This window comes from Eleutherodactylus coqui, chromosome 1, assembly GCF_035609145.1.
Source record: "Eleutherodactylus coqui strain aEleCoq1 chromosome 1, aEleCoq1.hap1, whole genome shotgun sequence".
Taxonomy (NCBI): domain Eukaryota; kingdom Metazoa; phylum Chordata; class Amphibia; order Anura; family Eleutherodactylidae; genus Eleutherodactylus; species Eleutherodactylus coqui.
The window spans coordinates 100,996,122-101,010,262 of NC_089837.1; the positions used below are offsets into that span (position 1 = coordinate 100,996,122).

Below are 14,141 nucleotides of genomic sequence, written 5' to 3' on the forward strand. Positions count from 1 at the left end.
GCCACGTTTTCATTTCCCTTCTAGATAAATGTATGTTTAATAATGCTTTAAATAAAATCCATTGGTTATATCCAGTGACTGAAAACCATCCTTGCCTCCAAACACCAGCAGTCATATATAGTGAAAACACATATACGAGTATATGTTCCATTCAGTCTAATCTCAGCATCAGTAGACCGGGTTCTCTCAATCTAGAGCCTAAAAATTTGCACAAAAAATTGGCGACATACCCAGTTTAAGATGTGAGCAGTTTCAACTACACTTCCAATGCTCTACACATCAGCGCTACATTTTTACCTGAAAGGAAGACCTACACTGAAAGTAAGCCCTACCCCGGTTTTCATGGAGCCGTAAAATATAAGCCCCCCCGAAAATAAGCCCTAGCTAAAGTACATTAAAAAAATGTATACTCACCTGGCCCACAGTATTTGAGTCCTTCATGATGGTCCCCAACGGTGCAATAAGCTGCCATGTCCTCTGCGCTGAGAAATCCTCTTCTTTCTGGTGACAGGGCTTTGAGTACCCCGCCTCCAGCAAAGCAAGCGCTGTGATTGGATCGAACGCCAGCCAGTCAGAGCCGGCACTTGATCATTCACAGCCATTTAGTGAATGACATCACTGTATGGCTGTGATTGACTCATCGAGCGCAAGCTGTGATTGGCTGGCGCTCAATCAAATCACAGCGCTCGCTTTGCTAGAGGCGGGGTATTCAAAGCCCTGTGACCGGAAAGAAGAGGATATCTCAGCGCAAAGGACACTCCAGACTTGAGGCACGGGTACGCCGCGGACCAGGTGAGTATAAGCCTCCCCCCCCCCCCCCCCCCACGAAAATAAGACACTGTGCCTCTTTTAGGGCAAAAAATAATACAAGACAGTGTCTTATTTTCGGGGAAACACGGTACCAGCAAGTTGTCTCCTAACCCCTTAAGGACCAAGGTGTTTTGGTCTTAAAGGACCAGACACTTTTTAGGCATTTTACCCATGAGTTCATTTTTCTGCCCTATTTTTTTTTCTTCAGCTACCAAATTATTTTTGCAGCATTTTTTTCTTTCCTGTGACATATACGGCAATTTTTTAAAATATATTTTTCACTGAATTCTTTGCCTTTTTTTTAGTTTTATTAGGAGTAAAAAAGCAAAAAAAAAAACGTTTTTTAAACTTATAGTTTATTTTTATAATTAGTATATTTACACTAAAATAAAGTATGGACATGCGTTCCTCGTTTTGTTTTGAACGTTTTGATATATAATTTGTATAGTGTCGGATTACAGGGGGAAAAACATCCCCCCTGTAGGGACAGTAGTCACTAACAGAGCTGTTCTGGGTCTGCTAAGACCCTGCAGTTCTGCGTCATTGAGGGCTATGTAGCCTGCTTGCTCCTCCGGGTCCTTGGCTGTGACTAACAGCAGAGGACACGACCCACTCTTGCTAGATTGCAGGAGCTTCAATCCTGCACTGTATTTTTACTATGCATCGGGATTAAACCCCAGGACCAAGCGCCATAAATTAACTGTCTTTAAGGGGTTAAAACTGAAGTATCGCAATGGTTATTGAATATGTTGGTCCGATAACAGTGGTGGACAGTTTATATTCATGGTAGTTTGCTTATGCTTTGGAACTACACTTAAAATAATTTTTCCTTCATAGATAGTGACGCCATATAGTGAGGATATGAGCATCACCTTGTGATTGTGGGGGTCCATCTGCAGGGCCCCAACACGACTCCTTCCAAATAAATGGGCCAAACATACTATACAGGGAACTACAACACCAGAATGGAGCTGTGCCACAATTTCCTGCACAATAGATGCCCTACACCAGTCTCTCTCAACCTTAGTCCTCAAGTCCCCCCACAGGTCATGTTTTCAGGATTTCCCCAGTATTGCACAGGTGATGTGATTTTACTCCGCACCTTAGAAATTGCCACAGTTTGCCACAATTGTTCTGTTTATGTGATATTTACAAACCATTATGGCTCGGATGTATTGAGGACTGGAGTTGAGAAATGCCCTGGAGTGCCACTGTATAGGGGAAATGCCAAAGGGATGTTGGTGATTAGGAAAAACAGGTAGACCGGCTCGCCACCACCTGATCCAATACTTGTGAAGGTGCAGGAAGGAGAAAGCTGCTCCAGCTGCAAACACAAAAAATCGAAAAGTTGCAAAAATCTTCCAACACTCCAGCAAATATGTTACTCAAGAAAAAAACAAGTTTTTCCAGTTCGAAACAAGTAAAGGTGTTCCTGTTCTGATCATATGCTCAAAATTATGTTTTATATATTTACTGGAGTGCTGGAAGATTTTTGCAAAGGAGACTCTGGTAAATCTCACGATTTACAGTTACCGATAGGTCAGGCCTCCACTGACCAGCATGTCATAGTATATATCCTAGTGATATACCATAAAAGCAAAAGTAGTGAATATCCCTTTAATATGGGGTTTCACTTTAAGGCCTTAGTCACACAGGCGTTTTTTGCCGCGATTTGCGCATGCGCATGCGTCGGCCGATTTTATAAAACCATTGCTTTGCAATGGTATCGGACACATGAGCGCTTTTTATGCGCTTGTCCGATAAATTATAGAACAGAAATCGCAGATCGCACCTATCTGCGATCTGCGATTCCTGTTCTCTTCTCTATATGCGCTCAATGGGGCCGGCGGCAGCAGCGCCGACCCCATTGAGAACATATAGTAGACAAATCATTCTTCTCTGCCACAGCTGTAACAGCTGTGGCAGAGAAGAACGATGTTTGCCCATTGAATTCAATGGAGCCGGCAATACAGCCGGCTCCATTGAAAGCAATGGGCTGCCGGCGATCGCACGATGAATTGTCGGGAAGGGCTTAAATATATAAGCCCTTCCCTGCAATTCATCCAGAAATGTGTAAAAATAAAAAATATATATATACTCACCTTGTCCCGGCAGACGGAGTTCAGCCGCGGCTGGCGGCAGTTCTCCTGAACTGCTCTCTCTAGTATTCAGCAGCCGGGGATTTAAAATCCCCGCCTGCTGAATGAGCTGCCTCTGATTGGTCACAGCCTGACCAATCAGAGGCAGCTCTCACTCATACCGAGTGAGTGCTGCCTCTGATTGGCTCAGCGCAGGGCCAATCAGGGGTAGCTCTCACTCACCCATTCATGAATTCATGAATGGGTGTGAGTGAGAGCTGCCTTTGATTGGTCAGGCTGTAACCAATCAGAGGCAGCTCATTCAGTAGGCCGGGATTTTAAATCCCCGCCTGCTGAATACTACTCACAGCAGTTCAGGAGGACTGCCGCCGGCCGCGGCTGAACTCCGTCTGCCGGGACAAGGTGAGTATATATCTTTTTTTTATTTTTACACATTTCTGGATGAATTGCAGGGAAGGGCTTATATATTTAAGCCCTTCCCGACAATTCATCCCGCGATCGCCTGCAGCGCATTGCTGTATTGCCGGCTCCATTGAATTCAATGCGCTGGACAGCTCCGGCCCGTTTCTATTGAAACGCGGCTAGGAGCAGTATTTCTGGGCGATTTTTCGGCCCCGGTCACGCGATTTGCGGATGCGCATCTGTCATGCGATCCGCAAATCGCGGGAAAAACCGCCCGTGTGACTAAGGCCTAAGTCATACTTGGCCAACTTTCTGAAATCTTCCTCAAGAGGCATGGGAGACGTTTTGGGGGAACATACATGCCCTCCTTTCACAAGCTACACCTCTTTTCGCAGGTCATGCTCGCTCTATTAATGGACGCCAGGACTGAGTCTTATTCTGGCGCTACACATAGTAAGTGTTCATGGAGTGCTGCTTTCTGGGAGGCCTCTGTGGCGCCTGGGAGACTAGTCAACTCTTTTGGTCGGTCTCCCCTTTTTCCGAAAGAGCCTTCCTGATGTTCCATGCGAGTTGGGAAGTATACTTTAATCCACATACAATGTTGCTGCCAGCATTTAGCATTGTGGCCGGAGTATATTGCCTGTTGTCGAGGATAATCCTTCCTTTGCAAAGTAAGCATGCAGGTTTTCATACCAAAACTAAGAGTGGATCCCAAACAAAAGTAGTATCTGCCCATAATTTCTCTGCTTCTATGAACCACCCCTGACATTGGCTTCAAAAACTGCAATATAGGATTTATCACTTATCAATAGTTAAGTGCAGGCTTGAAAGCCTTTGCCTAGTGCTGCCCTCTGCTGGAAGTATTAATGAATGTTATATTTGCTGATTGGCCTCTGCATCATTTTCTTACTACCTTTCCCTGAACTGATGGACCTGTAATCTTACACATTTTTTTAGTGACTGTGAATCTTCATGGCCCCCTCCCATATGCTAATTGAATGAGTCGTGTAATGTAATGACGCCATACATATTCTGCTATCTTAGCAGTATATGGAGATTTTTGCAACACTCAAACTTCTTGAAATTAGACATATATCACTGTTGTACATAGAGCACTTGAACATTTCACGTACCTGACGGTATTATAGCCTTATTTGACCTCTGTGTTGTATGGAGCTGTCCTATGCCAACCACAGCAGTGTAAGGGACCAAGCTATATATTCGTACATCCCCAATATTATGCAGAGGCATATGAAAGTTTTGCCTGTGGGATTCTGCACTCCATCTGATGTTCTGTTATAGGGAAGATTGTCTCCATAATATGGTGCAGTGTTAAGGCACGTAGTCGCGAACCGCAGGACGCTGTGTGATTCAGTGCGCACGAAGCCTTAAGTGTTTTCTTGCTCTTATTTCCCTTTTTCTGCGCTTTACGTGTATTTATTTGTGCAGATTCAGCTTTATTGCAACAGTGAAAATAAGATAAGTATGCAAAATGTAAGAGGCACACACTGCTGCATAGGCTAACAGGTCGTTGGCACATTACAGCTTTGCCCGTGGGTTGTGTCCTTCTCAGCTGATGTTCAAGGTCATAACTGCACTAGTTGATCAGCCTCTCTCTTTCTTTCAGTGATATCATCAAGTATATAAAGCCATCAAGGACATTTTATACCACATTGGCTGAACGTTTGTGTGATGGGGACCTGGCAGTAAGAGATGGTTCAACATGTTGGAATGGTGAAGATGTGGTGGAAAGGTAAGACCGTCTCATCCTTGGAACGTCTTCCAGTTGGATTTGGTGGCTCCACATTATCCCTTTCCAATCCAATTTGTATTCTAGTTTTCCTAGGGGGCTTCCTCTTTTTCTTTCATTATACAATAGCGCTATCTGCTGGCTAAAGCCAGTACTGCATGAGGTGACACGTTGGATAGGCTCCGACAGCAGAGAGCCTGGCAATATACAGTAAGAGAACCCCGACGGACGTCTTCCAACATAAGAGCTGTGCAGCCTTAAATCATAATGTCTTCAGAGGTCAGATAGTGAATTGGAAAGGGTTAAAAGAAACTTCTGGCAGGGATAGATATAAGTTCCCTGCCTGATCCCCTAGTAATAATCACCCAGGTATCCAAGAACAGGATGGCTGGAGTGGAAGTAGATCAAATATGTCTTAAAAGCTATGGACACATTTGCATTTGTCTTGTTCGTTTGTTTGGTGAATACAAAATTAAGCAAGGTTCTAAATAGTGACTATTCCAAGTAACCTACCACTTTGTTGTGTAGTATGTGCAACTGCTTTGCATAGATGGTAGTGTGGCTGCTCCTGTTGTAATGGCAACAGTGCACAGCTCCTGGCTGCAGTCAGGTTGGGCTGACATCCTGTATCTGCATTACTCAGGGACTGTTCTTTAAACTCTAGTCTTGCACGCTCTCAGAGTAGTGTAACAGGTGCAGAATATGATGCCTGTTATGGAAAGGCTTTACACCAGTTGAACAAACAATACTTTACTGAATGTACAATAAAGAGTAATATGGCTATAACATGCAACACTATTAAGTACAAACAGTTTACTAACGTCCGATTAACGCTATTATGTGGTTGATACACTATGAACAAGGTGTTCTTAATATTGCGCGCACAATATGGAATTATCACAGTCAATTAGTGGTTTACCATGGCCAGGGGTAAATAGCTCCACCGATGCTGGTTGAAAATAGTTTACTCTGAAGTAACTCAGTCTTGCGAGAACTTCAGTTAACCAAAAGACCAAGTTTTCTACCTGAACTATGCTAACACTGTCCCCTGAACAAATTATTAGCACAGTACCTTCAGGGAGCTTGCACAGTGATGGAGGAAAAATAATCAGTTTTATTGGTGTTGAGCCTGGGTGATGGTACCTGTGATTTCACACCACCAAAACCTATATATCCGGATACCAGAAGTTGGCCTATCTGCTCTCACTTCTGGCCTCTCACCCAGTGACAGATCAGCACTTGCAGTCAGTAATTGCAGATAACTTTTCCTTGGAAGGATCAGTAGACCTCTCTCTGCAACTTGCATTGCAATGGCTGGGTCATCATCTCAGAATCCGAGTCTCTCTCTCAACTCTCTAGTAAAACTGGGGCAGCTCACTCCTCACAAGGCTCTCTGAAAATAACTGCTGAGTCACCATCTAACTGCCCTTTATACCTAGCCTATCAGCCAATCAACAGGCCATAGCAACAAAGTTAGAGTAACAACAGTCCTACGATCTCTATGGATGTTCTAGAACAGGGGTGCAAAACTCCAGTCCACAATGGAGCCCAACAGGTCATGTTTTCTGGATTTCCTCAGTATTGCACAGGTGATATAATTATTGTCAGTGCCTCGGACATTGCCATGGGTGTTCAAGCTATGTGATATCCTGAAAACATGACTTGTTGAGGCCCTTGAGGACTGGAGATGTGCAAGGAACATATATAAAGTCCAGCGATAATATACATAGATATATATACATGGGTATTTAACCCCCTACACTAGCATTCTTGTCTGCTGAAGGCATTGGCAGTGCAGAAACCAAGCTGTGCTAGTACGTTTGAGGTGGAGAAAGCAATATTTAAGAGGGTTTCTCCTTTAGACAAAATTCACATTGCAGTCTCAGATGAAAAGAACAGCTGGATTTTTCACAACCTTTTCAAAGCAGTCCTTGCACTCAGCCTGTAACGTCCCATAACCTTTACCTCCAGCCCACTGGTGGATCTCATTGTGGTAGTACTTGGGCCTGCTTGCTTAGCAGATTACTAAGGCACTACATGTCAAAGCGCTGTACTCTGCCCTGCAGTACTAAAACTACCCTTTTATCACATACCCTGCGCCTCCTCTTAGTGCCAACCTAGATGCCCGAATGCATAGCAGCACTGCATAGACAGAATACAGGCTGCTATATTCTGATGATGGATTTCCAGTTGAATTCTCCCGGTTTGGCCGCACCGAAAAACTGCAGAAATTCCGCTGGAAAAGTGCAGCTTCAGAAACTGCGGCATTTCACCGTGGGTTTTGAAGCTGTTCAGCCGCCGACATGCCGCTGCAGCTTTCTTTTCTCATAGAGAGGAGCGAGACCGCAGCGGGAAAACAAAATTGACATACTGCATATTCCAGATCCGCGCAGCAATGCCGGCTCCGCCCAGCTTTGCCATAGTGGATTGGCCACCACGTGTGGACAAGAATTTAGCAAATTCTCGTCCACATGGCTGGCCAATCCTGGGATTAGTGGCCGCAGGCGGATTTACCGCAGTAAAATTCCTGCAGGGAATTTCTGCAGCAAAACCGCCCCGTGTGAACCTAGCCTTAGCAGTCCCATTTGCCATCTATATCTGCACAGTGGGCATTGGACGATGGAGCCTGTCCAGCGGGATTTAGTCAAAATCAGTTGTGTTTAATAGAGCAGGTGGTCAGAAATAGTGTGTAGGCTTCAAAAAAGGGTTTGCTTTTTTTTTATGAACAGCGCCATTCTTTCATAGTCCATCTGTTGTTTTGGGTGTTATAGCTCAGCCTCTTTCAAGATAGCCTGCAATACCAGATAAAGTCAAAGGGCAAGGGGGGCACACTTCCTGGGAAAAGAAGACCTTTTTTTTCAAACATCTCTTTGTATAGACTGTATAATGTATTCCCTTCCTGTTAAGTTTTAGGCCCCATGTCCACTCGCACTCACGAATTCCACTGCAGAATCCCGCAGCGGGATCTAGCCGCGCCCGCAGACATGCACAGGAAAATACATTTTCTTACCTGTCCGGATCCAGCGCGGGTCTCCTCTATGCCGGCCAGATCTTCTTTCTTCAGCACAGTGGATGCGTCTGGACGTGCTGGTCACATGCGCAGTGCAATTTTTAATTTTTTTTTTTTTAATCTCCTGCTTTCCCACAAATCGGCAGCTGGCTCTTAGTGACAGCTGTGGCTGTGCCGCGGATCCGAATGCTTCCATTCACTTCAATGGAAGCCATCCCGCGAGATCCACAGAAAAATGGAGCATGCTGCGATATGTACGCTGGGAAAAAAATCATATCTACATCCCTATAGGCGGCTTAATTTGCAGATATACCATGCGGGTGTCCTGTGCAGGTTCCACAAATTAAATCTGGCCGTAGACATTGGGCCTTACAATATAATATACAACAGAAATTCCTTCTAAAGGGATTTTCCAATTGCAAACTATCAATGGACTTAGCTGCAAGATAATCCATCAATAGTATCAGTGGGATCTGCCGCCTGGAATCCCTGTTGCTCAGCTGTTTTCTGGACCAGTGTGTCATGCACTGAGCTGATTTCTGCAGGAAGCAGACAGCTCCGTTCCCACTGCAGTGGCCAGCTTTGGTATTGCAGGCCAACTTGCCATTGAAGTGAATAGGAACTTTTCCTGCAATACCAAGCCTGGCCACTGTAGCGGGAATTAGCTGTCTGTTTCCTGCAGATATCAGCTCAGTTTATGGCTGTACTGGTCCAGAAAACAGCTGATCATTGGTGGACTCTACTATTCATGGCCTGTTCTGCAGGTAGACCCATCAATAGTTTGCATCTGGAAAACCTCTTTAATTTAGAATATTAAGTCCTGATTAAAGTCTCGGTACTTCCACCTTCCCTATCAGAACTGCAAGTATCATTAATTCTGTTATAACTGCTATAAGCCACATGTGAGAACAAAGAAAGGCTTTACTTGTATAGTTAGGAGGTTTCATAAGCAGACAGATGTGATCTGCTATATTTTATTTACAACCCGCAGTAATACCCGATACCACATGGTTCTAAACTCTGCAGCTTAAAGGTTATTAACACCATCCAGAGTCTCTGAGGATACAATGAAACCGCTAACCTTGTTTGTTAAAAATTCAATGTCTTAGACTTTATTAATTTCATTGATTTCTAATGGAAACTAAAGGAGGCCAAAGACATTAGATGATGGGAACCAGTCATCTATCTAGTTTGCATGGAAATGTTCCAACTCCTCCACTGCAAGTCCAATCCGGACCTTCAGGTTCTTTCTCCGGTTGATCGTCACCAGGCTGAGGTCCCACCTCCGGGGCAGGAGTGGGTGACTGGGATTCTTTAGGCCAGTGGCGGACTCACACAATACCCCTGCTCATGGGCGTAACTAAAGGCTCAGGGGCCCTGATGCAAAACGTGAGCTGGGGCCCCCCCTTTATCTGTTTCTGTACCCGTACCCATACCTAAACCATGCTGCACAGAGACATAACTTGAAGCTTCTGGGCCCCAATGCAAAACCTGTAACAGGGCCCTCAACTATAATGCGTTATTCATAGTATTGGGCTCCCTGTATAGAGAAGAGAGGCCTTATGGGTCCCCTAAGGTTCCTGGGCCTGGGTGCAACCGCATCCCCTGCACTCTCTATAGTTACGCCCATGCCCCTGCTCACACTTCTCATGTCTAGATCAGGTCAAAGCATTCAGAAACTCATGTTTGTTCCACATTTTTCAGCAGATTTTGCAATGGGGTTAAAACTAAATTTGGGGTAGAAATTCCACTGCAGGAAATCTACCTTGTGTGGCCATACCCCAAGACTCCATGGGCTTTTTAGAGATTCCCTTATTTCCAAATTATGCACACAGAATGAAGTCTTTAAGAAAATGCTTTCATCTTAAAGGTAGAAAACTAACTGTGCCATCTATAGGTGACTATCCCCGCACATTCATATGACTTTTCAGAATAAGGTGCCGTGTGTACATAACGAATAACACTATTTCTGGCCAGTATATGAATGCATGTTTCGCCAGTTTTCCCCTTTGCAGGCTGCATCTCTAGTTTTCAGTGCTGGTAGCTGGAGTTTAGTTGCTCTAATGTCTTCCATATGCTGCACATAAAGAAAACAGTAGATTCTGTTCCCCAAGGATACTTTTACACAGATTGATAGTTGCCCAAGTGATAGCTCACGAGAGCAATTAGGGAAACTGTTGTCCCGTGTAAACATATGACCCGACAGGACAAGTGAACGAGAATCACTCACTTGTCAGAGTTACTTAATTTTCAGCTCACCTAAAAACTGAACCACTATTGGCCCATGTAAACAGGCAGTTATTCATCTATGAGCGACTGCCTGTTTACTGTGAATGGAGGAGATCTCCAGCGCGCTCTGCCATATTTCAGCGCATTCAGTGAGGGATCATCGTTCCTGAAGTGGTAATTGCTGGGGCTTCTTTCAAGTTGTCCTATGTAAAAGTACCCTAACATTTTAGCCCCCAGAGAAATAACAGCAGCATAGGAGACTGTGTAGTGGCATAGATGTGAGATCAGTAGCTGTGAGATAGTAAATCACTTACTATTAGCTGCAGCTGCATCTGTGTGCATCTCTTTGCTCTAGGCCTCATGCCCATGGCCGTGTCGGTCTCCGCCAGTGGAATATCACAGCGGAGTCGGACACGGCACCCCACAAAAACCCCATAGTCACCTCTCCGGATCCACGGCGAGAGTCCCGTCCGGTGAGCCAATGCAGTGCAGCGGAGGTGGGCGGTGACACGTAATCACACGATACTTCTGCTGTGCTCACAGTGGAAGTATCACGTAATGGACAGCTTCCATTGACTACAATGGAAGCCGGCCGTGCATTTTTTCCTTGGAAAATAGAACATGCCGCGATTTCTTTTACACTGCGGAATTCCGTGGTAGAATTCCACAGCGTGAACATTGCAAGACAAAAAGCTATTAGGTTCAATATAACCTAATAGCTGTGGAATAATGCCACAGATTTCCACCGCGTGAAACGCAGCGAAAATCTGTTCCGGGGGCATTAGCCTTTACTCTCCCTCTACTGCTTCATAGACTTGTGTGGGCAGCATGAGATACAACCTCTCCCCACATTTCCTGTAATTCTTTTCAATCTCTTTGTTACTAGAGATGGACTTCACAACGCATTGACAGCAAATTAGAAGGGAGGGAAACCCCTAGCAGCCAGCATTTTAGAATGATCTTTCAGCACCAAAATATCATTTTATGTAAATGAAGTTATTTAGACTTTTGCTATCACATTGAGACGATTCCTATTAACGTGATAGTCAGGGTGCGATGACCATTTAACGCTAGTTTTAACTTCTGAATGCTGTTTCTCAGGACTATTCTCTCTTGGTTTTGCATCTCCAGTTTCTCAGTTGTGTGTTGATGCTTTCGGTGACACTATGTATATACTGTATCTAGTTGTTGTTCATCCTCTTCCAAGTGTAACTGTATCTTTTACAAGCATGCTGAAAAAGAAAATATCTCCAGTCTGTACTTCAAATATACAGTTGTGAACTATTCCCGGGTCCCCTTGTTTGTTTTAGTTGTCTTCCACAACATTCTGGAAAGTATTCGCTAACACCAAAGTTCAAAGATGTCAATGTTTTTCCAGTTTATTCAGAGTCCTGTTTTGACGACCAGAGAGCCACTGAAATGTGATAGGGTATGCTGAGCTTTGCTTTTATAGATCCATCTTTACATTTAAAGGGATTGATGGCCTTATCCCCAGGCCAGGTCATCAGCAGGGGGTCTGCTGCCCAGGATCCCTGCCAATCAACTGTTCGCCGAGCTGCTGCACTCGTGTACTGAGCTGATTTTTTCAGGAAGCAGACAGCTTCGTTCTTACTTCAGTGGCCTGGCTTTGTATTACGGGCAATGCTCCTATTGAAGTGAATGGGAACTTGGCTTGCAATACCAAACTTGCCCACTGCAGTAAGAACAGAGCTGTCTGCTTTCTGCACAAATCAGATCAGTGCACAAGCAAATTGGTCTAGCAAACAGCTGATCAACGGGGATTTGGGGCGCGAGACCCCTTGCTGATGTATTATTGATGACCTGTTCTGAGGATAAGGCCATCAATAATTTACAACTGGACAACCCCTTTAAGGATCTTTGCTGGACTATATATTGTTCAGATGTGATCTAAGTAAGCAAATAATTGCCTACCAGTGACAGTAGTACTGTAACTCTCTTTGTATCTGGCAGTGAGTTCAGCTCCTGTGTGAGAGATATGCCCACAGCGTGTAGGAAAAAAATGCTTGTTTTTTCACAACAGAAAATCTGCATCAAAATCCGCATCAAACTCCCCAGCACTGGGGCAGATTTTGAGGCGGACTTTGACATAAATCCGCAACAGACTTTATCCCTTCAATTAAAAGTTGAAATCTGCTGTAGGTCCGCATCAATCCGAACTATGTAGTGCAAAATTTGGCATAGGTTTTGGCATGGATCCACACCAAAATTTGCCATTTTAAAGTGAGCAGGGCATATAATTACAAGCCAGCCTCTATCACACCAGGGTATCTGTATATCAAATCATAAATTTATTACTAGAAACTATGGAAATAAGGGAGATGGAACAATACCTCTGCAGCGCCACCTATGAGAAGGCAGCATTCCTGCAAGTCAATGTTAGACTCTTTACACAACCCTTGTAATAATGACTGGGAATTGAAAGCCAAGCCAGAATCAATACACAGACAGCTGTTTCAGGGTGTTTGCCCCTCATCAATGTGCAGTAGGTTTCTGGCTTGGCTAGTGAGAGGCCTGTGACGTGGGTCAGGAATACTATCTTTTCTCATTAGTGAGAGCACCTAGAAGGTGAGTAAGTGAGGAGACTTGTATATGAAGAGGTATTTCCCAATAGGTGGCACTGCAGAGGTATTATTCTATCTCTCTTATTTGCATATTACCCAGAGGAGCATGAAAGGCCTTACAAGTAGAGATGAGCGAACGTACTCGTTTAGGGCGGTTTCGCACTGGAGCGCTTTTTTCGAGTAACTGACTACTCGGGCGAAAAGATTCGGCGTGGTGGAGTGGGGGGTAGCAGTGGGGAACAGGGGGGGGGGGTTCTCTCTCCCCCCCCCCCCCCCCTCCCCGCTCACTCCCTGCGCCCCCCGAATCTTTTCACCCGAGTAGTCGGTAACTCGAAAAAAGCGGTGCTCGAGTGCAAAATCGCCCTAAACGAGTACGTTCGCTCGTCTCTACTTAGAAGTCTCCCCACTCACTCACCTTCTAGGTGCTCTTCCGAAGGAGAAAAAGATAGCGTCCCTGACTCACTAGAAACTGACTCGCGACCCTGATGTCAGCTATAGCTATGGGGGTTATCAGATGCCCAAAGGTCAGACATTGCTGACATGTTTACCTGCTGCCCCCCAGGTCAAGAATTCCTGATTGTTTGTATTAACTTCTCCAGTGCTCCGCCAATTGATGTGCGGAGACAGGAAGGTGTCATGCAGAGTTTTAGATCTCTATATCAGGACTTGAAAAAAGAACAAAGTAGAAGAGAAATGAAAACGTGTATCTTAAATGCCATCTGGAGGAATCTGTTGATGTACAGTAGCCAGATGCTCTGAATGGGTAACACACAGGGCCGGGCTGGGATTTAAAAGCAGTCCTGGCACACAAGCCGCACTGCCAACATATTGTGTCTTCCATATTGCAGAACAGTAGGGGCGCACAATTCACGTTGCGACAAAGCCAGTTCCAGTCGAATGTATTATGAGAGCTTTTATGAACTGGTAATACACATAAGTGTCCCGGCCCAATCGAGGGTCTACTGACCCCAACTCAGAGCATCATAGGGACCTACAATGCCATGAGTTCAGGTCAGCAGACCCTCAGTTGGGCCGGAACACTCATCCATATTACAGATACATAAATGTGCGTGTCTGAAACTGGGCTTATTGTATGACCCCGTTCACATGGGCTGCACAGCATCACCACGAGAAAATCACAGCGATATCACATCGCTGGTCCGTGCGATATCGCTGCGGTCAGTCCCGGGGACATGGGGAGAAGACGCGGCCGGGCTGACAGCGCTTCTAAAGTGATGTCTGTGTATTTTTTTATTTTT

At 44.9% G+C, this 14,141-nt stretch overlaps 1 protein-coding gene across 2 annotated transcripts in view; it reads left to right on the forward strand.

Moving 5' to 3' along the window:
* Positions 1–14,141, forward strand: part of LOC136623923 (glypican-5-like) — a 256,681-nt gene that overhangs the window by 81,627 nt on the left and 160,913 nt on the right. For both annotated transcript variants that reach the window (XM_066598219.1, XM_066598220.1), the window contains one exon: positions 4,939–5,064. In XM_066598219.1, coding sequence (XP_066454316.1) covers positions 4,939–5,064 — 126 coding nt within the window. The remainder of the gene's footprint in view (positions 1–4,938; positions 5,065–14,141) is intronic.